This window comes from Sinohyriopsis cumingii, chromosome 11 (genome assembly GCF_028554795.1).
Source record: "Sinohyriopsis cumingii isolate HCF-2022 chromosome 11, ASM2855479v2, whole genome shotgun sequence".
Taxonomy (NCBI): Eukaryota; Metazoa; Mollusca; class Bivalvia; order Unionida; family Unionidae; genus Sinohyriopsis; species Sinohyriopsis cumingii.
The window spans coordinates 89,189,878-89,217,224 of record NC_142971.1 but is presented as its reverse complement, the minus strand read 5'-3'; the positions used below and the strand labels follow the sequence as shown (position 1 = coordinate 89,217,224).

The 27,347-nt window shown below is 35.0% G+C and overlaps 1 protein-coding gene across 1 annotated transcript in view; it reads left to right on the top strand.

The window, feature by feature from the left end:
• Positions 1–27,347, top strand: part of LOC149788944 (E3 ubiquitin-protein ligase RNF123-like) — a 173,108-nt gene that overhangs the window by 49,895 nt on the left and 95,866 nt on the right. Inside the window, exons 18-25 of the mRNA XM_089975088.1 lie at positions 774–870; positions 5,511–5,572; positions 11,702–11,773; positions 14,272–14,398; positions 17,652–17,753; positions 21,569–21,640; positions 25,101–25,210; positions 26,217–26,300. Coding sequence (XP_089831214.1) covers positions 774–870; positions 5,511–5,572; positions 11,702–11,773; positions 14,272–14,398; positions 17,652–17,753; positions 21,569–21,640; positions 25,101–25,210; positions 26,217–26,300 — 726 coding nt within the window. The remainder of the gene's footprint in view (positions 1–773; positions 871–5,510; positions 5,573–11,701; positions 11,774–14,271; positions 14,399–17,651; positions 17,754–21,568; positions 21,641–25,100; positions 25,211–26,216; positions 26,301–27,347) is intronic.

The following is a 27,347-nucleotide window of genomic DNA, read 5'->3' as shown; positions in this document are numbered from 1 at the left end:
CACAGATATTTGAGAACTCTATGACTGGAGTCTGGCTGCTCAGTGTGTGCTGTTCAAAACCTTTGACCTACTGGATATGCCTTGCATATACTCATATATGGATCTCAGCAGTTGGTGTTATGATAATTAATAATAAGAAGAAATGTAAAACAAGGATGAAAGTAATGTTCATGATAGTGACAGCAGTGATGAGGGAATAACAGCAACAAATATTGTAATAAGAACAACAGCCTTAACAAAATGAGAATAACAAGGAATACAAATCAAGTAGAGGGACATTTTTCATTACGAAAATGAGATTTCGCTACAAAGGAAAATGCAAATCAGAATTAAACATCACAGAAAATATTCTTTTGTACAATGTATAACCAGAAGTTCAAAATGTTAGTTTCATGTATGTTTTGTTTTGTATCACCTTGCAAAGCAAGGGAGACATATTGATTTAAAAAAAAGTGGTTGTGGAACATACAGTATAGTTTAACTGGCTTTTTAAGTGTAACATAGGTTTTAGTTTCACAGACAAAATATAGCAGTTCATTACCATTGGCTTTTCAGATGGATTTTAAAAGCAAAGATATCTCATACAGCATTTTAATGCAGTATTTATTCCAAATAAGTCCAGTTGTATTCTGAAATCTTATCAGTACCTCAAGAAATCAATAGATTTTAAAAGTTGAACTTGTCCATGACCAATTACCAATAAATAAATTTATTGTTCAATTGATAAGTTGTAGTGTAGTCTCTCAATTAATAAATGTATACCCTTCTTTTAGGAAGGAGATGATTCCATACCAAATGAATCAGCTGAAGAAAGAGAGAGGAAGACTAAATATGAAGCTGCATGTAGAAGCTTACAGGAAAAAATAGAGGGTAAATGGACTATCCTAGAGTAGAGTAGTTCACATTTAGGTGGTTCCTGGTGCAGAGCTTATGTAGGAAAAGGTTTTACATTTAAAAAGTGGGGAAAAATGTTTTCTTTGTCCACAAGATCGATATTTTTTCTAGGATGCTTAAGTGGTTGGTTATGAAAACAGAGTGAATATAATCAAACTTATAGATAATAGTCCTAATATTCCACTTTACGGCACAGTTTGCTCAAGATTATTGATTGTTTTGTTATCAACCATACTGATACCAAAATATTATGAACAACCAGCATGGAATTATTTCAGTTAAAAAACATTTGGGACTGCTTTTATGCACAATTTTTACTGTACTCACTGGTTGTTTATAATGAATATAGGGCTTATAATATGTTGTATCAGTTTCACCATACAGTCTTCTATACATGTCTGACAGAATGAGAGGAAATGTTCTTAAATACTTTATCCGATCACAGTATGTTCTTCTACTGCCTCATACAAAATCCAGCCCAGTCCCCACAAAGTGAAAAGGGATGTTAATATCTTTTGGTTTGTTTAAGCAATAAAAAAGTGCATGGATATTATATGCTGAATGAGATCCAAGTTAGATATGACTGGTCTCCCCCTTTGATTAAGGGATTGTTATCAAAGACCATTATTTGTCAGTAACAACTTCCATTCATTCTGTGCACCACTCTGGTGGCCTAGTAGTTAGAGCATCAGCCTTGGATGTGGGATGTCATGTGTTCAAACCCCGACCAAGTCATACCAAAGACTTATAAAAATGGTACAAACAGCTGCCTCACTCGGTGCTCAGCATTAAGATGTTAGTGTTGGGACTGATCGGCCTGGTGTTGGGAAAATATGACTGGGTGGGACATCATACAACATGTCTGTGGCGTGATGCCCCAGTACTAGACATCACTAAAAACTACCACACTGCAGACATCGTAGCAATATGACTGAAAAATTGTTAAAGCGATGTTTTTAAAAATAGCATCCAAATCCACTCATTCTGTGACAGTGTACTCATTTTGAGGCTTAATAAATTCCTTGAACTTTGTGCTTATTTAGGCATCTTGGGGATCTATGAAGTGTTCTCATCAAATAGGAAGTATACTCAATATATTCTTGTTGAATTATGCTCTATTTTCACCATAGATGAATATTTTGCATCCATTTGTTTATTTTATCATACAATAGCCACAATGACACCATGTTACATCTTTGTTCCAGTGGTTGTTAGTACTTACATTTTCATCTGAGTATTTGACCATATTGCATCCTATTTTTATTTATTGATTACTTGCATCTTCAGGACCATTTCAGTGATTCTTGGAGGTATTTATTTCATTTCTAGCATCTGCATCACATCAGGCTTAGCATTTGAAGGATTGTTACCTATTTATGATATTGTTTTGCTCCCAGTAAGTGAGAAATGAAAACCTCGTTTCAAGTCCTTGAAATTGATTGGTATTTCACCTAGGTCATTGAAAGATTGTAAACTTCAGAGATTTTGCTTAAAAATAAATTATAATGGAAATGTTGCTTTTTAGTCATTTAGTGTACGTTGTGCAAGATTGGAAGTACAGTTTGATTTTTCCATCATCTGCTACCTATTATATCATTATCAGAAACCATGGGAAGTAACCAGACATTGTGCATAGGAGTGTCCCTTTTAGAACATAATGTTTGTCGTCGCTGTGTCGAACTTTTAATTGCGTTTTCCAGCTTTACAATAGTAGTTATTGATATTTTGCTACACCTTACTGAAAACTGGTCAATCTTATGGAAAAAAATCGACTGCCTTACTGAGATGGACTCATCAGGGTTGGCAAATCTGGAGAAGATGCAACATTGAAACGTGTAGTTTGCTAGAAAAACTTGTAGCTCATGAAAACACATTAGCCTGTTTCATTGTCAGCATTCGTAGATTCAGTACAAATAGTGTTATTAATTCTTTGTTATTGCTGTTCATCAATAAAGCCAGATTTGTCAGTGTATTTCATGAATTCAATGACTAACAGTGAGGGTGCAGTTTCAGTGACAGGTTTCATGCAAAGCAGTGATATGTTGAAGGCTGAAATATTATGGATGTCAGTGGCCTGTTCCAGGCAGCAGACAAACTGGCAGATGAAGCATAACAGAAGTATTCACACAAATATCTCAGTCTAATGGACACAGAAGAAAAGGAAAAGAAAAAAAAGAGCAAATAAAAGCACTAGAGTTGCATCTGGATGAGAAAGTACAGCAGCTAAAGAGCAGTGTATAATATTTGGGTTCAGTTACAATGATTTTGTTATCATCTGCCTTTTGTATTTCATTGCTTTTATATATATCTTTTATTGTTTTTGTTTTAAGTCTTGTAATTAAATTAATCTTTGGATTTAGAACACTTCATGCTGAGAGACGTCATTGAGAACTGGGAATGGATTATTGAATAGTCGTCCAATTTCTGTTCTCCTGATTTATATGAACCCTGTCTGTATTGACAGGCATAATTGGCAGGGTCAGGTGTGGAGTTTATTGAATATTTAAATTCTCTGTATATGGTACAAAACATGCTTGTGAAGTCTGTACCAGATGGTTAGGGAACAGATGTGGTACAGTTTCTGTAAAAACAATAAAATTCATTATATGAAGCTAGTGAATTAACTAAGATGCCTTCTTATAAGGATGTGATGTACATGCAGCTGATGTGACCACGATTGTAAATTCTGTACGTCACATTTACTAGAGGCTGAAAGATTGCATTGTAAGAAGAAAGCCAAGCAGTCATTGCTGTCTCAAGAGGCCAGTTCTAATGCATCAACTCAACCCACCGTCCCACTTTGATTAGCCACCAATGACACCAGCAATCAAAAGACTTCCAGGCTCATATCACCTCAGTACAGAAGTCCATATGAACCAGTCTGATACAGTCCTATACGACACCAACAGGCCAGCACCTTTTGTGGTGATCCTTACCTGGAGATGAAGGTTATAGTCAATGTATTGCAATCATGAAAGGAGACGCTTTCTGGAAAGGTTTTCTTAGCCTATATGATGACTAATCTTTGGTACATTGCACCAAATTCCAGATCTCTTCCTTCTTCTTTGTAATTTTCTCAAGTTTTGTCATTGACAAGACCACATTTGGGCAGCCATAATGTTCCAGTGGATTCAGTATACTGATAGAGTCAACTTTTGAGACCAAATGGTCTATACACCCCTTGGTATTCAGATGAATCTATTTCAATGCCTTAAGAAAGAAACATTTTAGTGAACCCAACACTCTGAAAGTCTGTGAGGGATAATGTCTTCTTCCAGTGATGCAAGCATGAGATAATCCCTTCTTGAGAAGTTAGCACTGATACCTTAAAAGGGATACCATATCTGACATGTTCCATCATCATGAAAGAGAGGATATAGGTCAAAACAAAGATCTCTTAGACATTCTAGCCATTTTTTACCTGTCTTGATTCAAAGCTTTGGCTCTTTGTCTGAAACAGAATTTGCCTTGGGTTTTGATGTGGTTAATTCAGTTACCCTTGAGTCACTTTCCAAGCCTTGCAGATTCTCCTTTCATCCAAGATCTGCTTTCTAGTCACCCTACCTTTAGCAGGACTGTATCTAATTCATTGGAATTAATGCCTTGTCAGTTAGTCTTAACATTTTTGCCGTTCCATCCTGATTATTCAGTTTAATATGGCCCTAGCTTTTCTTGGTAAGAACAGGCTTCTGTTAATGGGAAAAATGTCTTTAGCGTTGAAGTTCATCCTCAACAGACCCTTGTTCAGATTGTTTCAAAGATGGAGATTTCTGTTGTTTTACCACCCAAAGAAGGAAAGGATAATATTTGTTGGGTTATTTATTCAGTTACAAGATTCATTATAATATAAATTTTGTGCATATATCAATTCGTGAGGTTAAGGGAGTGGGTACCAGACTTGCATGTGAAATAATTTGGAAGTTTGACAACAATTTCTGACTTTAGGCTCATAGACCTTTCACCGCAAAATGCTCAGTTTGACCTGGTAGATTCTGTATGAGAAACTCAACAGACCATCTTTTCATGTCCATCAGCAACATCATACCGATGCAGGTTATTTTACTTCCACTGGATTAGCTGGAATTAAATTATCATAGGACTGCGTCTTTTCATTGATCTATGCTAATTTTTCCCATATCTCATACAAGACTTTCCTTGAAGCTGCTGGTCATATTAGAAGCATGTAGTCAGAGCCAACTGAGGGAAGGTGATGTAACTTCCTCAACCGCTTACCTGTTCCTCCCACATATATACATACATACACACACACACACACATACATATATATCATGAGATACAATAAGAAATCAATTTTTAAACGTAAAATCAGTTTCTTTGAAGAGTGTGCACTTCTGTTCCGATAGTACCTGACAAATGAGGTGATTTGACACCATTTCCAAAATTCAAGAGGAGAATATTTGAATTTCATCTCAACAGGCAGACAATATCCTTATACTTTTAGTGCAAAAACAATGCAAAGACATTGCTACCATTGTTTGACCCTCATGGTAGGGCTGGATTTGTAAGGAGAATTAACACATTGTGATCACTTCAGTATTGTGGAAGAAAGGTATGTTACTTTTCATAATTGGTTTCTTTTTGTCTTCTTTATCTAGATATAGAAGCCATCCAAATAGAAATACTCAAAATCCTGCTGTATCACAAAGATATTGTTGGCGTAAGTAAAAGAAAGAGATTTTAAAGTCACATCTTGATTACATGAGCTCAAATTATAATCTTCTTAGTTCTCAGTGTTCTTGGTTTTCGCAGTAAGTGATCCCCAATCAAGAATTGGTTATTTCTTTCAGATTTCTCGTTTTCACCTTATCAGAAACCATGTAGACTGGCACCCATGCCATTAATATTGTTTAATAAAACGTAATTTGAAAATTTGAGAGTTAAGCATTTTTTCCTATGTTTTACACTTTAGGCCAAAGGTACATATATATTTTTGTCCTTTTTATAGAAGCTGTAATTTATTATGAACAGTTGCAGATATATCTTTGTAGCCAATACATATGATCATAGAGCCAAGCTGATTTAGACCATGCTGTGGCCAGATGCTAATAGCTTTTTCTATCTGTATGTATCTCAAGAACCATCCAGCATATTCTTATGCAGTTTGTAGGAACATTGTTTCCTAGACCTCACATACCTTTTGTTGCTTAATTTGTCTTGTTAAAACAGATGAAACTGATTTTGAAATGTGTTAAAGCCTTAAACCCTCTAATGTATAATTACCATATGTATGTACTTATAAGTAAAGTCAAGCTGCAAACAACAAAGATCCTGATCTGCCATAACATAATGTGCCCACATATCAGGGTCTATTTTCTTTGTGCTAATGATTATTCCTAACAAACTGCACAGACCCAGACCTTCTGGTGCATTATGTGATGGCTGATCTGGGTCTGTGCAGTTTGCAGTTGGACTCATCTTATATATATATATATATATATATATATATATATATATATATATATATATATATATATATATATATATATATAAAAAATCAGCAAATGGTTACTATCCAGATATGTTTAAAAACAAAATCCAGACGACAGAAAGCATGCTTCAAGAATTAACTTTTTAATTACTTTTTCACATGAATTTTGTTGTTGTTGTTGTAGGGTTTAACGGCATTTTTCAGCATATGATAGGCTATACATGGCGGCCGGTATTAATGGTGGAGGAAGAACCCGGGAAAACCCCATAAAGAACCACCAACCCATGGGAAGCTACTGGCAAGCTTTCTCACATACCCATGAATTTTGAAAATTATTAGTGATTGAATTTAGGGCTGTTCCATTAAAACATACATAGGACCCAGGGAAGGCACTTTTAAAATAGGATACTCATCCATAGATTCAATTTAGAATTTTCTTGTCATTTTAATATGAAATCTGTTTAATCAATGTACCCTAGCATATTTTTTTTTAACAAACTGCCTTCCCCTGGTACCATGTATGCTTAAATGGAATAGCCTTTACATGAACTGGTGCAATTCGGTATTTTGTCACCAATACAGTATTGTATGCTTTTTACACTCCATGACAAATGGAAACTTTTTAGGAAAAATGCTTGGTTAAATATAGTAATAAAATTATTTAAGTAGTCGTTCTGACTCTTAGCACGATCATAATTATGCTTAATAATGATTTAAAGATTTGGTATTGATGAGTGTTGATTGCAAAACAAGATTAAGTGGCCATTTAAATTTGGCTGCAGCATCTGTTACCATACAAGCCTGCCAGGGTAAAAAAATCTCATTTGAATGCAGAAATTACCAAAAGAAAGAATCAAAATTCAGACAAGTTAACTCGTATCTTTAAAATTTTTGTTTAAAAATGTTACAATCTGAAATCTGTATAATGGGACTATTCTGTTATTTTCATAGTATCCCCACCCAACAATGCTCACTGTGTCAATCCATGCAAAAAATGTGTTAATAAAAATAAAATCTCTTAGTGTTTTTTTTAAAAAAAACACCTAATTTGACACAATACACAATTAGAGGCATTATTGCACAAGCTAAATGTGTAAAAACTTGCTGTGTTAAAATTATTGTAAATTTCAGAACCTTTTACTAATGTAGTAATGAAGGTGTTAATTGCATTGGCAAGGAATGGAGTAAAATAATCTGTAAATTGATAGTTTTGTCTTTAAATTATAATATTATTTAAAAAGCAGAAATCTTCAATTTGTTTTAGCAGATAAAAGGAAATATTTGTGAAGTAGAAACTTTTTATATTGTCAGTTATTGCTCATTGCAATACAGCGTTTCCCACTTCTGTCAGAAATATTTCTTTATATCTGTTTTAAATATCCTCTGTACATTTGGTCATTTCTTACTGCTTCATATAAAAAGGAAATTGGTTAACCTATAACACTGAAACTGAACTTTTATAATTTTATAATTATTGTTGAAAACTGACAAAAATGTCAATAAAAGGTATTTTCATCTCAGTGGTCTATCTTTTGAGCTGTTTATTTATTTAAGTTTATTGATGGAAGTATATTGGTTGAACTATTTGTTTACCATCAGACTTATCTACAAAGCTATAATTCTGATAATATAATCTTCATTAATTGATAAATTCATAACATTTCATAAATTATTCTCATTAAAAGAGAAATGAACTTCTCTATGTATATTCTGTTTTGTATATTATGTATATATATATTTAATTATGTCCCTTGACATTTAGCTTGTTTTTATATGGGATGTTGCTTAAAACTGTCATGGCACAAAACTATTCAGGTTTAATTTTGTGTGAGCATTGTCTTGTGCACCTGTATATGCCTTTTATGGGTTTAGTTTTGTCTGCTACATTTTGGACAGAGTTATGGCCCTTGTCCATGAACTCCATATCATTTATCTTCATGTTGTTTGCAGCTGGCATGGCTCAAGAACCATTGAGCATTCTCTGGAGCGATTTGGTATGAACACTGGCTCATGCACTTCAATTTGCCTTATGTGGGTTTAGTTTTGTCTACTCCATTTGTACAAAGTGATGCTCATTGTTTAGCATATGTTTGTAAGTCAACTACATGTTTTCATTTTTACACTGGATGTTGCTTGTATGTGGAGAGATCTTGTAGGGTTGCATTTTGAGAATCTCATCAACATTTAGAAGCCATTACTCCCGAATGGCCATATATCCATAACTTAGACTTCCCAACACAACTTCTATATGACCACTCCAGTGGCCGAAATGGTTAGAACATCTGCCTTGGATGCAGGATGAGCATCCACCTCAGATGCAGGAGGTCATGAATTTGAGCTCTGGCCATGTCATACCAAAGTCTTATTAAAATGGTACTAATAGCTGCCTCGCTTGGCACTCAGCATTACGAGGTTACTGTTAGGACTGGTCAGCCTGGTGTCAGGATAACGTGAATGGGTGGGACATGATGCCACATGCTAGACATCACTATAAACTGCCACACTGCAGACATCATAGCAATATGAACAAAACATTAAAGCCATGTTAAAAATCTAAACACCACACACAAACACACCTCTGTATAAGGTTCTATGGAGCAAATTGTAGTGAATGGAGTCCTTTACGATGCACTTATCTGCCAATAACACAGTAGTTAAAGAAATCCAGCAGAGCCTAGACAACATAGGGAGATGGGCGGACAAATGGGGTTTCAAAATATCTCATGAAAAAACTGTGGCAGTCATATTCACCCCCAAACGAAATAACAACCTAGTCTATCCAAACTTCTATATACAAAATCAGTTAATCAAATACGTAACAGTAGTAAAATTCCTAGGAATGTTCTTTGACAACCACCTCACATGGAAATAGCACATTGAACAACTCACCCAGAATTGTAACAAAGATCTCAATTTATTCAGGAACATCACAGGGACTGACTGGGGATCCAACCAGGAAACCCTCCTCACGATATATAAAAGCCTAATTAGATCAAAACTGGATTACGGTTGCCAAGCATATAACTCGGCTAAGCAACCTTTACTACAAAAACTTGACACTATCCAGAGAAAAGCCTTACTATTATGCACAGGAACACTCCCCTCAACATCATTAGAAGAACTACAAACACTAACAGGAGAACTACCCTTAAAATTACGTAGGCAAGAACTGCTCCTCCGATACTCCATTCGATTAGATACCCACCCAGACAACCATCCCACCAAAATAGCTATAAACAAGTTTAAAGTTGTCTTCAAACCCAAAATCATACCCATCACACCAAGTGGCAAAGTAATCCTTGAACTAAGAGAAAAGATACCTCTACTAAAAAAACAGGTAACAAACAATACAGACCAGAACAAATCACCATGGTTACAAAAACCACCAAGGATTAACATTGAAGCTACCAAATTAGGCAATAAAGAAGGACAAGAAAACTTACTAAAACCTGTACTGGTAAACGAAATCAACCAAAAATACCCGGACTATGTTAAAATATATACCGAAGGATCAAAAACAAACAACCTACCAAGAACAGCAGCAGCAATAGTCATCCCTGAATTCAATATACAAACGGGATCCAGATTACTAGATTATTGCTCCATTTACACCACTGAATTCTGGGCTATACTTGAATCACTACAATGGATCAAAGACAACCAAATACCTAAAGCAGTCATTATAAGCGATTCCCTAAGCGTTATCAAATTGATCCAAAATCGCAATACACTCTCTAGGGAACAATTCCTCGACAGAGCATGCCAATTAATCGACGATATCACCACAGCACATCAATTAGTTGAGCTCGTGGATGCCGTCGCACATTGGAATCTCTGGCAATGAAACAGCAGACAAAGTTGCAAAAACCAAACTAGGAGATCAAAACTCTATCAAGCTTAATTATAGCTCTACAGAAGCAATAAGCTTCACATAAACATATATAGACCAAACATGGCAAGATTTTTGGAACTCCTCCACAAAAGGTAAAAAGCACCATGAAACCCAAAAAAACGTAGATAGGAACATACAGTTACCTAAGGGTACCTATTTAAAACGGAAAACCATAAACAGGATAATAACTGGAAAAACTAAACTAGCAAGCAGTTTTGGAAGGTTTATAGGACCCAAACCAGCAACCATTAACTGCTTTAACTGCCACACCACCGAAGATCTACACCACATGTTCAATATATGCCCAAAATATCAACCCGCTCGGAAAATATTTATCAAAAATCAAAAAGAGATTGGATCACCACACACATACCCAGAGTTACTTATGGACTCTAATAAAAATAAACAATTAGCATATAAAAATATAAATCAATTCATAGACTCAGCAGGACTTAGGAACAAAATATAATTACTATCCCCACAAAACCAAAAGACCCAGTAACTAGCTAAATAAATTTTGAAGCCACCACATAAAAACCCATAACATATCTTTCAATTTTATAAAAGTATTAATAAATAATTCACTTACGAAGCACCTATAAAAAACTAAGGAAACTGCAAAATTGGATGTCCTAGATGTCCTTAACGAACCGAGTAATCAGCTAGGATTCCGGTCCTAGATGTCCTTAATGAACCGTACAATCGGCTAGGACTCTGGTCTCTTGCTAAATAAAGTATAAATAACATTCAATCTCTAAAAACATTAATTAATAAATAACTTAAAGAGGTAATATCTAAAAACTTATAAATAACATAACGTAGAAAACACACCCTAAACACCTCAAGTAGTAATACCATAATAACCTTGAAAATCTCTTCATACATGATTTCTACTAAGAACCTCTATAAACAGCATAGAACATTCCCCACCCTTCCCTTTTTAGAACATTTTGAAGAACAAAAAAAAATCGAAAAAAATCACAAGAAACACCAGGCAAATGCAAGAAGAAACCAGCAATGTAAAGCAAGCAGGACCGTTCCTAAGCTCTCCTTCCCACTAATGACAGCCAACCATTCAACTGTAGGGACCTTTATGGACCCACAGATTGAGGCCAAACTATCAGGGTTCCTTGAACCCATAAAAGCCTGGGGGAGGTGGCACCATCCCCTTCCCCAGGAACAAGTAGCAGGCTGCGGTGCAGTCAGAAAAAAGTGGCACATGCACAATTGTGCGCACGCCACTATAATTAAACTCAACAACAACAAGCAATAGTTCTAGAGGAATTAATTTTCTTTTTTTATTCAAACCAGATGGAAGTTTGCAAATGTGATTTACCAATTTTTGTTTCATTACAGAATTTTTTTTAAAAACAATATGCAAAGAATTTTTATTGACATTTAAATTTGCTAAATGCTGTTTTTTTTCAGTTTCTATTAATATGTGATTATGTTGTTTTACATTTTAGGGAAAGACAACACGAGTGGTGTTCATTGAAAAGTTTAGACTGTTCCTGAAGGATAATACTGGCATGTCAAGAGTAAGTTCCCATTTTGTTTTCTTTTGCACCAGTTGGTTTTGAAAGTCATCTAGCTATGAATGCTTCTTCAGAAATAACAAGAAGGTATATATATCATGGCAGAAGGAGTATTAAATCATGTATCACGATAGTGTTACCTCCATAAGTTTTAACTTTAAGTTTTGTGTTTAGGTCAGTTTGAGCACTGGTGGGGCATATGTGTTCATTGAACACATTTTACAAAAAAGTAAATCCTTTAAATGGCTTTATCTCAGGAACAGAATTTTACCAAAGCTAATGGATTTTATCCTGGCATGAAGGGTCTTTTAAGTTTGTTCAGATGATGCCATTCTGCCATCAAATATGGCTGCTGTTGCTAAAATTATATGAACTTTTGATAACTTCTAAAAAGCTACTTGATGGAATTTTACCAAATTTGAAAGAAATCATAATAACATGAATTCCTTTCACATTTATGCATGAAGATGAATCACCTAAAATATGACAGCCATTATTTATTATGAAACATTTATACCGTTTTTGGCCAAATTTGGCAAAAGTACCTTGGCATAGATGACTTTTAATAGGACTAGTGATGCTGATATGCCGCCATCAAATACATATTTTTGGGCCAAAGCTCTGCCTCTATTTGAACTTTTCGCCACATTCTCTTTTTTATTTTTTATTATTTTTTTAAAATGCATTAATTTCAGCAACCTTTAACTCTTCTTTACTTCAGTTATCTCAAACTGTTCAACAATTTTTTAATAGTGGTTTTATATGCATGTAATTTGCATATGTAGTAGGTTGTTTCCTGTTTTGAGGTTTGCATCAAAAGGAAGCTGTTTGATTTAACCATTATTTATAGAAAGTCACAAAAACACTTTTTTTTTGTTTTGTTATCTCTAGTCAGTTGTCTTGGGTCTGTTGTCATGGGTCGCTTGTCTTTCATCTTGCATGAAACGCATATGCTGTCAGGTTTCAGCATTATGCAGTATTTATAATTGACCTTTGGCTTGAGAATTTCATAACGTATGTCAACAATTAACGATAGAATTAAAATGAACTGATATATGACTAATTAATGAATTATAAGTTTAACTAACTGGGTGAGAAAAATCATTTAGTATAGGAGTTGGCTCAATGGGAAGGAAATCCCAGTCTTGAAGTTATATTAATTGTCTTTGGCTTATCAGAGACTCACAAAAGACATATGTAACCCCTCATCTCCCAACCCAACATAGATACCATTATACCCTCATCATGTACATCAATAGTAAACAAGTATACAAGTCTCCTTTGTTATTAAAATAAAATTTAATCATAGGATTTATTTCTTCAAGAGGCTGAGATTTTTCACAATTTTAAATCAATTTAAACATGATGACAGTGTAGTGATAGATCAGTAATATGTATTTACAAGTAGCATAATATCTTTATTTCCTTTTAAAATAAGTTATTGTTTCAAAGATTGAAGTGTACAAATTCCACCAGTAAAAAATATATTTAATTTACATAAACTGAAATTATTACTATATGTTTGATTGACAACTTGTTTATTTTCTTCCCCCACATCCCCACCGCTGCCACCAAGTCATGTCCAACTGTAAAGAGCTAGCAGATTAGGGTCTGTGTTGTTTGTTTTACTGATTACTCCAAACAACCTACATAGACCCAGATGTACTGATGCATTATGTGATGAGAGGTCAAAGTTTATATTGTTTGCATTTGGACTTGACTTATAAGCAAGTAGAAATGGTAATGATGTTACAGTTTATTCAGGTTTTTACTGTTTGGTTGGTTTGTGTTTCTATAACCAGACACATAAACAAACTGCACAAATATGTTATTTTCCCAACAGTGACATAGTATGGAAATTAATATTTCTAATGGTTTGTATGATAAATACAATTAAAGATTATGTTAACATATTGATTATGTTTTGTTGTTCACTTATGTTAAAGATTATAGTATTCTTGACTTTTTTAGCATATTTACTATACAATCATATAATGTCCTTTGCAAATCATCTACTTATTATTAAAGAATAAGACCGCTCAGGTGGCCTAGTGGTTAGAGTGTCCACCTCAGATGCGGGAGGTTGTGGGTTCGATCCCCGGCCAAGTCCTACCAAAGACTTATTAAAAAAATGGTACCGACAGCTGCCTCGCTTGGCATTCAGTATTAAGAGTTTAGTGTTAGGAATGGTCAGCATGGTGTCAGGATAATGTGACTGGTTGGGACATATGCTACATGTCTGCGGCATGATGGCCCAGTCTAAACTGCCACACTGCAGACATCGTAGTGATATGATTCAAAAATGGTTAAAGCTACATCACAAATCCAAATCACACACACAATAAAGAATAATTCACAAAATGATAACTACAAATATGCAGAATTTACTAATTCTAAAGAATATTAGTAAAGCTAATACTTTTTTTATTGAAATTAATGAATAAAAGGAATGCTGTTTAGATACTGAATCCAATGAAACACTCGGAATCTTGTCTTTCCAGATACACGAGTTTAACACTTGCCCCCTGCCAGTTGGTCTGTGCTTCTTCCATAGAATGGTCAAGGTTTTGCGGTACTTCTGGGATGATTTTAGAAAAGAAGATCCAGTACGGTTTGTGAATAGCTCAGGTAAGGACCATGCACAAGGATAGGCACAATAATGAATCTTTTTTAAACTTTGTAATTCAAACTGATTGCTAAATCATCCTAAGGCAAAATAAGAGACGATACATTGTTGACCTTACATATTAAAGGAATTAGGAATTAATTTGAAACTTTTATGTGCTCCAAAACCAATGTGGAAGAGATATATAGATTTTATCATGATCCATCCAGCAGTCAGTCTGCATAACCTGTCTTGTGCTTTGTATTAGTATGTTTCTGCAAACTGGTGGTTATAAATTAATGAATCTTTGTGTATGAGTGCTTGTCAGTAAATACAACACTCTTGCCTAAAATAAGTCTTACATTTCAGTCACCGCTAACTTCAAACTGCAGGACATTTATGTTACATGTATTTTTTCTTCAAAATCATTACCTGATAATAATATATTAGTAGATACACTTTCTTCCAAATCCAGCCCCGTTTGACGTAAACAAAACTATAATCATGGCTTGAGGCTTGTTTTAGCCATAAAGAAAGCTTGGACAGTTTAGCTTATCAAGTTGGATGAGAATTTTCTCCCCTCAGATGGAAGGATTCATGAATTTTGCTCAGTCCTCATCATAGCTGAATGTGTAACACTCGATGTTCAGTTTTATAGCATGATAAGCTAAACAGTACTATCCTAATTACCTACAAAGATATGTATTACTTACAGTATATCCCAGTAATTGACCTTCATTGCCTTTTATTCTAAGTAAGTGATTATTTATTTTCAGTAACTATACCATTCCTTTAATTTGTTTCTGCCATTTAGTCTATTTCTTATTGTAAACATTGCTGTAAGCCTGTTGTGATATTTGACTAATTTCATTTGTATATGGCATTGTTTTGTTTTTCTAAATTACATGTAGCAGTGGGCAGGGTTAAATGTGGGGCATGTGAAAGACTTAAGCTGGTTGAAGATAATCATCCAGCCTGATGCTTCCTGTGAAACAGCTGTCTTGGCTAGAAAGAGAGCTAGAAAGCAGTCTTCATTGGATTCCATTGATGTCTTGCCACAAATTACTTGATGCCAAGAAGTGATTGATAAGGAAAAAGACTTTGAATTCTTTGCCACAGCACTGTCCCTCTAAAATTGTAGCAACATTGTCACCTATTTGGCCATTCATTTCTCACTGCCATACCACCAAGGAACAGACTAATGGGCTATATCAACAAGGTTCGGTGGCCCACATGGACCAGTCCTGGACAACCTGTCACTGCATGTAGACCCCTATTCAGGATATATGGTGTTGGAATATTGTACCAGATATCTGCTGTCCTTGTACCTCATCCACTGCAAATCCAGCACCATTTTGACTTGTGCCCAGTGTCACCAAAATTGGGTATGATGGTCTGTATTCTCAGCATGAGACATGGATCTTCTTTTTTGGGCAGTTTATTAATGACTTTCCTGATGAGACATGGCTCTTCATCTTTTGGGCAGTTTATTAATGACTTTCCTGATGAGACATGTATCTTCTTACTATGGGCAGTTTATTAATGACTTTCCAGATGGGACATGGATCTTCTTCTTTTGGGCAGTTTATTAATGACTTTCCTGATGGGACATGGATCTTCTTGTTTTGGGCAGTTTATTAATGACTTTCTTGATGGGACATGGATCTTTTTTTGGGCAGTTTATTAATGACTTTCCTGATGGGGCATGGATCCGTTGTTTTGTGCAGTTAATTTATGACTCCCCTGATGGGACATGGATTTTCTTGTTTTGGGCAGTTTATTATGAATTTCCTGATGGGACATGGATCTTCTTGTTTTGGGCAGTTTATTAATGACTTTCCAGATGGGACAGGGATCTTGTTGTTTTGGGCAGTTTATTAATGACTCCAATGATGGGACATGGATCTTGTTTTGGGCAGTTTATTAATGACTTTGCTGATGGGACAGGGATCTTGTTGTTTTGGGCAGTTTATTAATGACTTTGCTGATGAGACATCGATCTTGTTGTTTTGGGCAGTTTATTAATGACTTTCCTGATGGTTCATGGATCTTCTCGTTTTGGGCAGGTTATTAATGACTTTCCTGATGGGGCATGGATTTTCTTGTTTTGGGCATTTTATTAATGACTTTTCTGATGTGGCATGGATTTTCTTGTTTTGGGCAGGTTATTAATGACTTTCCTGATGGGGCATGGATTTTCTTGTTTTGGGCAGTTTATTAATGACTTTGCTGATGAGACATCGATCTTTTTGTTTTGGGCAGGTTATTAATGACTTTCCTGATGTGGTATGTATCTTCTTGTTTTGGGCAGCTTATTAATGACTTTCTTGATGGGACCTGAGTCTTCTTGTTTTGGGCAGGTTATTAATGACTTTCCTGATGGGGCATGGATTTTCTTGTTTTGGGCAGTTATCAGTGAGGTCCTTATGATGATCCTCCTATCCCAGTGGTTGCCAGAACTTTGCCTACTTGACAAAATGATCAAAGGGTTAGGATTCAGTGAGGAGACCTCGTTATGCCTAGGTAGAATTTTAAATTCCCATTCTTTATCTTACCAGTCCCAGTCCTGAAAGCCTAGGCAGCCAGTGCCTTTCCACAAAATTGGAATGATCATGATTCATGTGCCTTTCTGCCAGCTCTGGATTCTCAAGGTCATTAAGATGCAGAGTCAACTCTGGAGTAAGACAGTGCAAATCCTTTCTCTTCAGATGTCGCATGAGCAGCATATTTATTTCAAATAGAAACAAGCTGTTGGAGTAAACAGTTTTTTCAGTTGTACTTATATGATCATTACATGGGCATTCACTACATAGCCCAGTCTGCAGTTATCTCCCTGGAAGAGCATGCACTTCCACTCCAGTACTAACTAATGGACGACGGAATTTTGGTGCCAATTCCAACATCCGTGTGGAGACCATTCTCATCTGACTTTTGTCTCAACAAGCAGAGAATGTTTTATGACTTTTATTGCTAAAACAAGCCAAAAGACATGGGTAATGTGTCTTCAGTCCCAAGCAGTCAGAATAGCTGAGGTAGCTTACGTTCTCCTTACATGTTATGGACAGTTAAGTATTATCAAAGACATAACTTATTCCAAAAATTGGTCTCAAGGCAGTTTACTAATAAAAACATAAGATTGTTGGATCAGTGCCATGCCATACCTAGCTAGTGAGTTTTTTTCTGTACCTTTCAGATTGGAGAACAATTGCATTTTCATTTTACTAACTGATTTATGTTTATTTCATTAGAATACATAGTTATTTTTTATATCAACAGAGGCTTTCATGCCCATCCAGGAGTTTTGGTCAGACACCAGGGATTATTTTGAATTCCAGAGATGTGGCGGATCATTGTCTCACCTCAACAAGATGCTTGGAGGTAAAATAGATATCAAAAAGTAATGGAAGCTAGCATCACACTCTTAATCCAAGGCCACTGGTTAGGTAACTGCTAAGGCCAGCCCAGATCAGCTGACACTGTGGGTCCTTGGGGAAGGCACTTGGCTCACATTTCTTTGAATTGATATGGCAATTAAAGTGTTAAAGGAATGTTTTTTGTAAGAAGACTTCTTGTTATGTCTAGTTGGTCCTAAATGACAGTGGTGCCTATCTAGCATTCAGTATGGCTGACAAAGTGACCATCTTGAAAATCTTGATATTGCTACTTATCCTGAATGGATGGTCATGTCAACATAGGGTTTTGGCTGAAGAACTTATGATGTCTAGTTCATCCGGAATGAAAATGACTCTGATCTGATTTCCAGTAAGGCCACAACAGGAGCCATCTTAAAATGTTTGTTATTGCCACTTCTTATGAATAAAAAGTCATATTGACATGGGGTTTTCACCAGCAGACTATTTACACTGTCTAGTCGGTCATAAATGAAAATGGTACCACTTGCTTAGCCACCATAATGGCCAACTTGAATATCTTGTTATCACTACTCCTCCTATGTGGATGGTCATAGCATGGGTTCTTTACTAAAACATTTATGATGTCTAATTGCAGGGCCTTCCATTAGATTTAAAATTGGAGGGTGAGTTGCCAAAGTAAGTGGAGCAGTTTGGGGGACCTCCCCCAACATGGATACACATGGGTGAAATTAGGGAAAAAACACAATACTGGAAAGTAGTCCTGGGATAAAGGGGGCCACCCATTTCCCTTCGTGTGTCCAGGGCAAAGCCCTGGGGAAGGTTGGTGGAGGGGGAAAAGCACATTTCTCTTTGTAAATTTTGAAAAAAGACAAGTGCTTCCCTTATCACAACACGTAATTATGCAGATGATGAAGTAGATAATTGCTGCTAATAAAATCCTGGTACATCTACATGTATTTCAGAAATGCTGTAACACTAACAGTAAGAATTAACAAGGAAACATGTACCCGCAATGGATATCTGAAAAAGTATGATCAGATATTCTGAACTTTTGGCAAGTAAATTAAATATTGATAAAATTACAGTGCTTGTTTTATTTTTTGTTCAGTACAAATTAGTTGGGTTCAAGCTTGTTATTTCATTCTTATTGTCTAAATGAATCAGCATCCTTAGTGTTCTCACCAAGAAAGTCAGTATATATATACATTGTATAAAGCTGCTGAAATAGCACATTTTCTTCTGTAAAGGACCAGCAGTCAGAAGAAGTATTCAGTTATGCTTTGAAGTTTCATCTCAAAGGAGTGTTTTTTTCTTTGAGCCGTTTATACATTTGTAACTTTATTGAATTGTAGACAAATAAAACAAATGCAATTATTGTCTGGGAATTTAGCCATTTATACATTTGTAACTTTATTGAATTGTAGACAAATAAAACATGCAATTATTGTCTGGGAATTTAGCATGGGAAAAATTCCATTCATCCTGTCCAATGGCTATTAATCCAAGAAAATGCAATAAATTATTTTTGAAACAAGTCATTCTATGAAACAAAGGGAGGTGGGAATGGAGAAAACATTGGTAGATTGATATACATGGAGTTATGGAACCCTCTATCCTCTATCACTCCTATGAGGCAAACATAGGAATTAAATAACCTTTGTCTTTCCATTAATGGGGAATACAATTGGACAAATCTTTAGTGAACAATTTATCTGACATGATGATAGATGTTTCAAGGAAAATCCCTGCCTCTTTCAACCAGTGCAATCAACCATGGTTAGGTTTTCCATCCCTGACCAGACTAATAGAATCTATGTTTGGGTTTGGATGGAGACAAGGAAATCCTAGTCAAGGGGTTATGTTATTTGTATTCTCACAAGGCTATGCTGAGTGTGGAGACAAATAATTTAACCCTGGACATGGATTTCCTTGTCTTGATACAAACACTGACAGACTTTATTTTTCTCACCCAATTTTTGCCAGCTAAATTAAAATAATCCTGTACCCTTGCAGTTTAGTTAGCAGATTCAAAACAAAGTATTCACCAGATACTATTATTGCTTCTCACTCTATAAAGGTCATCAGGTTTTGTACTTTTATGAAAATTTGAATAATTATCCAAGTAGAATCTAACTGCTTATGCCACTCATAGAAAAGGAAGAAAAAAGTCAAGAAAAAGATTATAATTGTTATGTGCTGGAAGTATTGTGCAATGAGTGTCTTGCACCATGTGTTTTTGTTTTTTTTCAAATACTTTGCATGAAGATTAATATATTAATGAGGGTAATGGGGTGACCTGTTTGCCCTAAGTACATAAGTTTTGTGCATGAGAAAATAGAACATAAAATTATTTGATATTATTACTGTATTATCACATTTAATCAATGGCTGTCATATTAAATTGACAATAAATAATTAATATATGTTATACGGTTAAGTTTTACCTTTCATCAGTTCTGATTTGGAAAACATTGTATGGTAGGCAGTGGTACAGTACTGTGCAATACAAGATGCCTAATTGGTACAGTTCTAATGAAGTGTGTAGTGACATCAGGAAATTTCTAATTCATGATTTTCTTGGAAATTTGAAGGCATCTGATTGAAATAGACATGTCTGTAGGGGTTTGAGCGAGGGCAGTAATATAGTTCCCGTGCAGGCAAAGATGGAATTGAACCTGGTTAGTCTAGTGGACCAGATGACAACCAGAGAAAGTTTATGATAGTAGAACCTCCTCATGGACATAGGGTTATAGCCTTCATTGGATTCAAACAACTTTTTTCTTGGTAAGAAAATGCCATTAATATTACCACTATGTTGATGTAATGTGTCACATGATCATTGGTGTCCTGCCTTCTCATTAAAGAAACAGATTATCCTTCCAATCTGGTTAAAATCAGATCTCCATTGTTATACCTGAAGATCTGACACCGACCACTTAGGATCATGTTCTGGTAACCTATGTTATTACCATAATTGCTAATTTTATCAACGAATCAGATGAAGTCTTATATCTTCGCGTTGGAAGACTGAGCAGTGTGGATGAAGAGTATGAATGTGTGTGGAGCAATTTGATTCACTTACAGATATCGAAAAGCTGCATTTCCACTGGCAAATTCAAAGGTCACCAGATCATGACCCTTAAGTGGTTGTTGTTAGATCTTCACACGTAGGACAGCGGAGATCCGACTTTAATCAGACTGTTTCTCCTTCATGACTTCAGTCATGTCTCTTTTGAATGGTATCCATGTCAGAATTTGTATGCCAAAGCAAATCCTCCTATTGCGTATTATCCTAGCATTAATGTGATCAGAAAATGTATTCTGCATAGAAAACAAAATATTTTAGTAAATATATATTGCTTAGAATAGTTGCATGATCACAGTACTTTAAAGCTCTCCCAGCCCTCTACACAAATGGGGAGCTCAGTTGGTAGAGCATCATACTCATAATCCAAGGGGTTGTAGGTTCAATACCCAGCCTTGGACAGCTGCTTTTGTGTTCTTGGACAAGGCAAATAACTCCCATTTCCTCTGCATAATATAACCAGTACTCTGTTAATAATGTCTTTAAAACCATCAAGAGCAAAAAATTCCATTCAGATGTAACCATCCTAATCCATATAGCACTCATTTGAAACTGGTGTCATTGGTTAGAGTTTCTTGCCATTGTCTATGTGGTATATAGCTGTGAAAGACTAGTTTCTTATCTTTCCAAGGAAGTTGGATTTGAGAGGCAGCAAATTTTATTTCCTAACATTAATGTGATGTAAGTTTTCTCAGTTAAACACAATTTGCAACAAAATTTACTTTCCATTGTAGCGGAAGTCAACAAGGCTCAGGGCATAGAGATCAAGGATGGTCAAGTCATCAGGGTCCATAAAACAGAAGAAGGTGAGGGAGGTTTTGTCATCTTTTGATAGGACTAACATAGGGCTGCATACAGTATGAAAATGTTTACATAGCAAATTGGTAATTGGTAGATATAAGCTATATTAACCAAAGCAAAGGTAGATAGATTACTGTTAAAATAATATCCAACAATTTGTGTGATCTAAGTTAGCTGTTGATTGGGATATGTATGCCCTAGGAATGCAATCTACCACTGTCTCCTCTAACAGTGCAAATGCAGTAAAAAGAAAAGATTTTAAATTTTCTGTTGATGTTTTAAAAGCAAATACCAAGATAAATGTATTATCTTTCTTGGGGTTAAGTTAAAAGCATTATGGTTAACATTCATATTTTGTTTCTGAATTTTTGAAAGTCGAATGCAATGGTATTTTTTAGGGTCCCACATTGAAATGTGTGAAACCCATAGTAATTTATTTTTTTTGTCAATCTGTCTCTCCATGAGTCCATCCAATCACACAGCTTATAAGCACTATAACACTGGAACCATTACACATTAATTGAATGCCATTTGATAAGTGAAGTGCCATTTAATATTCCTATGAAAGGTGTCATTTATTTTAGATCCAGGCTTGATGGAGTTATTGCCATTTTCTGTGATCAGTATTATATCTCGACAACAGCAGATCCCAGTAGCCAGTATGGATTAGAAATTGTTCAATGCAGTCTGGTGTGTAAATTGTCTTGTAGATCTTGTAGTGCTTTTGGGGTTTTGTCATCAGCTCTCTTTTTGGAATTAAATTATGACTATTATGACTATTGACAATTCATATCATCACATGGAATTTTGCATATAGCCAGCATAGCTCTGCAACCCTTTGTATAATTAGATGCCATTTGGTTGGTGAAATGTTGATGTGCCTTGTGAAGGCGTTACCATTTCAGCTCACTTTTTGTGGAGTTCTTGCCCTTTTTCCACCAGTATTACATGATCTTGACAACAGCAGTCATTGTAACAGTATAACTTGGGAACAATTATGCATATTTTAATAGAGTTTGGTTAATACATTGTCTCAAGACCTTTATCTGTTTTTATGAATTTTGTTTCATTAATTCCAATTTGGATAGAGTCATTGCCCTTGGTAATTAACTTCATACCATCAAATGGAATGCTACTTGCACATGCAATGCTGCTTGTAACCAGCAGCACTGAAAAAACCATTCAGTTTATTTCAATGGAATATGGTATGAATGTTGTCTCATAGACTCTCATATACCTTACCTTAGTTTAGTCTTCTCACTTAAAAGAGTTATGGTGCCCTGATTGCTTGATGTCCAAACTTTGTGTTTTTTCAAGATAACCTTCTCAAATTTTGTTGGATTTGAACCAGATTTGGCATGTGGCTTCAGATGAGACCTTGAATTAGTTTATTTCCAGCATCACTTATCAGTATTTAGAAGTGTTATGGCCCCTTTATGCCCATCTTCCCTAAACTTTGATTTTCCAACATAATTTTTTCTGTTTATTTCACTGCAGAGCAAATTGTAAATAAGACAGCACATCACTACTACTTCAAGTCCTAAAATAGTTATCAGGCAAGACATACAACTCATGTGATACTTGTTTGTTAGTCAATGCATAGTTATATTTTATCAGTGTATGCCCTTAACTTGAAACGTATTTGTCTGGAAACTATGATTTAACATTGCAGTTGGAAATTTTGGTAAAAGACAGAATGCTTTATCTTTTCTTTTTTCATAAATCATTTGTTCTGTAGGTTTTAGCATTATGAATATTGTGGTATCTTTCATTTGTTAATTAATATCCACACAACTATTAGAAATTGACTGAGCTTTGTACCTCAGATGTCCATGCATTAAGATTTTACTAAAGGGGTAACTTATTTGGCTTCCAGTCCATGGGTCTTTTGGAAGGGTGGTTGTCACAGTTTATGTGCACAAAAATCTCAGTGACAGTCATGTTTTAGATGATATATTTTTTCCAAACATTATATAAGCTGACATGTAGCCATTGTGTTATTGTCCAAGGTAGGGAAAATTTAAAATTGAGGTACTAAAGCTTTACTGTTTAAAATAAGGCATTATGTGATAAAGACAATATTTATGAAACATATGTGAGAAAGAGATTTTTTAAACTATTTATATTAAAATCTTATACTAAAACTTAATAACAAGAAACATTATGGTTTATTAATACTGAATTAGCTCAAGGGGTCATAACTCCTGATTGTAGGCTACTGCAACTGGCCTAATTGTGGAGTTAATCCCCAACCATATGTAAATACTATACTGCCCAAAATAGAATGAAACAATAAAATAGAAATTTTCCAAAGATGTTTCTATGGTCTTTATGTGTGTACATTAAGTAGATATAGATTATGCATGCATTAATACAGAAGCCTGATAAAAAACATTACTTACTCCATCCGGTATGTGAGAAAGTTTGCCAGTAGCTTATCGTGGATCAGTAGTTCTTCCCGGCTTTTCCTGTTGCCTATTGTGTACTGAAAAATGACATTAAACCCCACAGCAAAAACAACTTACTCCATCCAGAATGGAACCAAACAGTATAAAGTGAAACCTTAAGACAGGCACATAATTAGCAATGAATATGTGCTTCAGGTGACCTCATGGATGTAGGAAAATGTCTGAAATAGGTTATGCTGTTTATTGAAGAAACATTTTAATAAGTGGTCTGTACAATTTATACAGACACCAAGTATGAAAGAAGGTGTACTGATACTTGGAGGTAGATAAGAAGATACATGTAAATGGTAGGGAGTGTTGTGGCCACCTGCACAATGTGTCCTCGAGAGCAAGCTGCATATATTGTGTTGTCTAATTACATCATGTTCCTAAATCAAGAATTTGAGAGGGAGGAACTCACCAGCAGTGCCTAATTAGATTACATTGTTATGATTCTATGGTCAAAAACTAAGTAACACAGAGAAGCAAAAACAACCAGCTTTGTAAAACTTAACAAATAATTTAATTATGAAAATTATCAAATGAAAATGCTAGAGGAACGTAGTGTTATGAATTGAATCCGAAATAATCGTAGAAAGTTCTGTTCAAGTCCAAAAGAATTGAATGTTCCAAATGAATTTCAGATCCTCGAATGTATGTATCACAATGGCATTGTCCAGACCTCTTTTGAATAATTCACACTAGTCCCATAATAATGTTCCTTTCTAATGAACACTTTATAATTCCGATGAATAATCCTAACAAATGTCTCCTCTCAAATTATCAAAACATAATTTCAAACACATCTGCAGACTGATTTTCACATATGAAATAAGAATCAGAAAATAGGATTGAATCTGATGCTAAGTTCTCTCCTTATATACACCTTCAAGAGTCTGCTATGACTTTATTTTGCAATAGACTGTAGACTACATAATGGGGGTAGGGGTGAGATGCTGGAGAGACAAAGGCTTATTATCCCATATTGTTAATATTATTTGTGTTTTTATTTTATCAGAATTGCTTGAATACCCTGAGACTGAGATGCCCAGTGGAAATTCACTAATGGAACTTCTTGATGGAGTGGCCCTCCTCTACCACATTGCTTCTCACAAACAGCTGGGCAAGGTACTGTAAAATGTTCTGAGGGATAAGGATCATTTGAATGATCTGCATTTCACATATCTTTATGTAAGATCTTGCATATTATTCAGAGCTATTTTAAGTTTCTTTTTGATGTCAATTAATAACTTGAATATTGTAGGTTTGGCTTAGCTGATACTAAGAGGCTGCTAATGAAGACAACCTTTTTTGCCATGGTATATGCTCATTGATGGTGTTCAAGCCGAGAAGGTCTTGCAACTTTGTAATTAATGCAATTTTTATTTTTAAATTGGACTTAACTGTTCAAAGGATTTTACCTTTTTTGCTTGTATCGTTGCATCTAACCTCTGTCTACGAGTTCAAGTCTTGGCTCAACTAACCTTGGCTATGTGAGAAAGCTTGCCAGTACAATTTTCTGGGTTGGTTGTTCTTCCTGGGTTTTCTTCCAGCAAATATAGCGGATTCCATGCATATCCTGATCATGTGCTGAAAAATTATGTTAAACTCCACAAAACCAAACCAGAAATATTTATTTTGTGTGTTTATTGGGGGGATACCTAAACATATGTGGTGCTGTATAGCCATCATTGTGCTTATGTGCCATGAAACCCTATGCATATATCATCATATTGTTAAAAATTTTATGGAGCAGCAATAACTTTACTAGTATCACTGTGTTTATTGTTATTTGTTATAAAATATTGTTCTGCCTTGTGACAGTCTATGATGTTTACTGAAAAATGGCATTAAATGCAGCAACAACAACAAATCTATCAAGATTGTTAATTTTCGTGCCGATTATTTTATTAAGATTTTATGATTCAAAATTAACTACAGATCATTGCAATGACTGGAGATTTTGTCAAATGTGATTCAGCTTGCATTGTAACAACCATAATTTGTTTAATTATTTCTTATATTTGAATGAGTACATTATGGGACAGTCTGATGAAATATGTGTGGAAATTTTGTCAAATGTGATTCAACTTGTAACAGTGTTAATTTTTTATTATTATTTCTTATATTCCAGATGAGTACATTAAGGGACAATCTGATGGAATATGTGTTGTCTTTAGAGGACACTGAGAAGAAACTAAAGCTATGCCCCACTGAGGTATAATTTATAAAATATGTTATATTAAATAATTCTTGCTTCAGATTTCCTGCAAGGTTTTCAAAGGAATGTACTTTTACTCTTTGTTCCTTAAAGCAAACATAACAGTACAAGTTCATGTTTCCGTTTTTATAATATACAGTTTTTCACTCCACAAGAACAGAACACGTTAGAACATACATATTATACTTAATAGTCCTAATAAAAAATTTTGTTTGTGGACTATGTGCAGTACAGTGGTCCCTTTAGAAGCCCATCTTAAGAATGGTCATCCCTTTTATAAGGCCACCTTGTTCTACCTGAAAATAGTATATTTTAACTTTATCCCTGTTATGAGAGATTACATGTTTTATAAAGCAATATTTTCAGCTCACTGATATGGAGCTTACATTTTAATCTCAGCATCATTGGCATCATCGTCATCAGCATATGCTGACAGAAGAATAATGTTTGTATTTAAGGTTTTGAACATTAATTATTCAGGTTATTATTAATGGAAGTAAACATCAGTTTTTCATTTGGAAATTCCTAATTTGTTGATGACTTGCTTTGAATGTTTTAGAAAGGAGACGGACATACATCCTGGCTCTGTTGATGTGTCTTAGCTTTTTATATCAATGTTGTTTACTTGAAAAATTACTCATTCCTTCCTTAACATCTGAAGTGGAATCAGTCTTATTGTTGTGTTCAGTTTTTAGTTTGGGTGGATTTATTTATTTAAATTATTCACTGGAAATATCAAAGTGCTCATTAATATTTCTTGGAATAAATAATTATATTGGAATTATAGTGGATTCAGACAAGGGCATTTTGGATTATATTATTGTGGTACATCAAATGACTGCTAACACATGGCTACATTCCAGACCATTGGCACATTAGAACATTTGAGACTAAAGGCACATCAACACATTCAGTATTGGAATTTATTTGGAACACCACTGGAATTCAAGTCAAACTCTACATTTGGACCTGTGATAATACTTTTGGGACTATTTGGGATATAATTCACAATACTGTAAGTTCTTTTTAAATTTTTATTTGTTA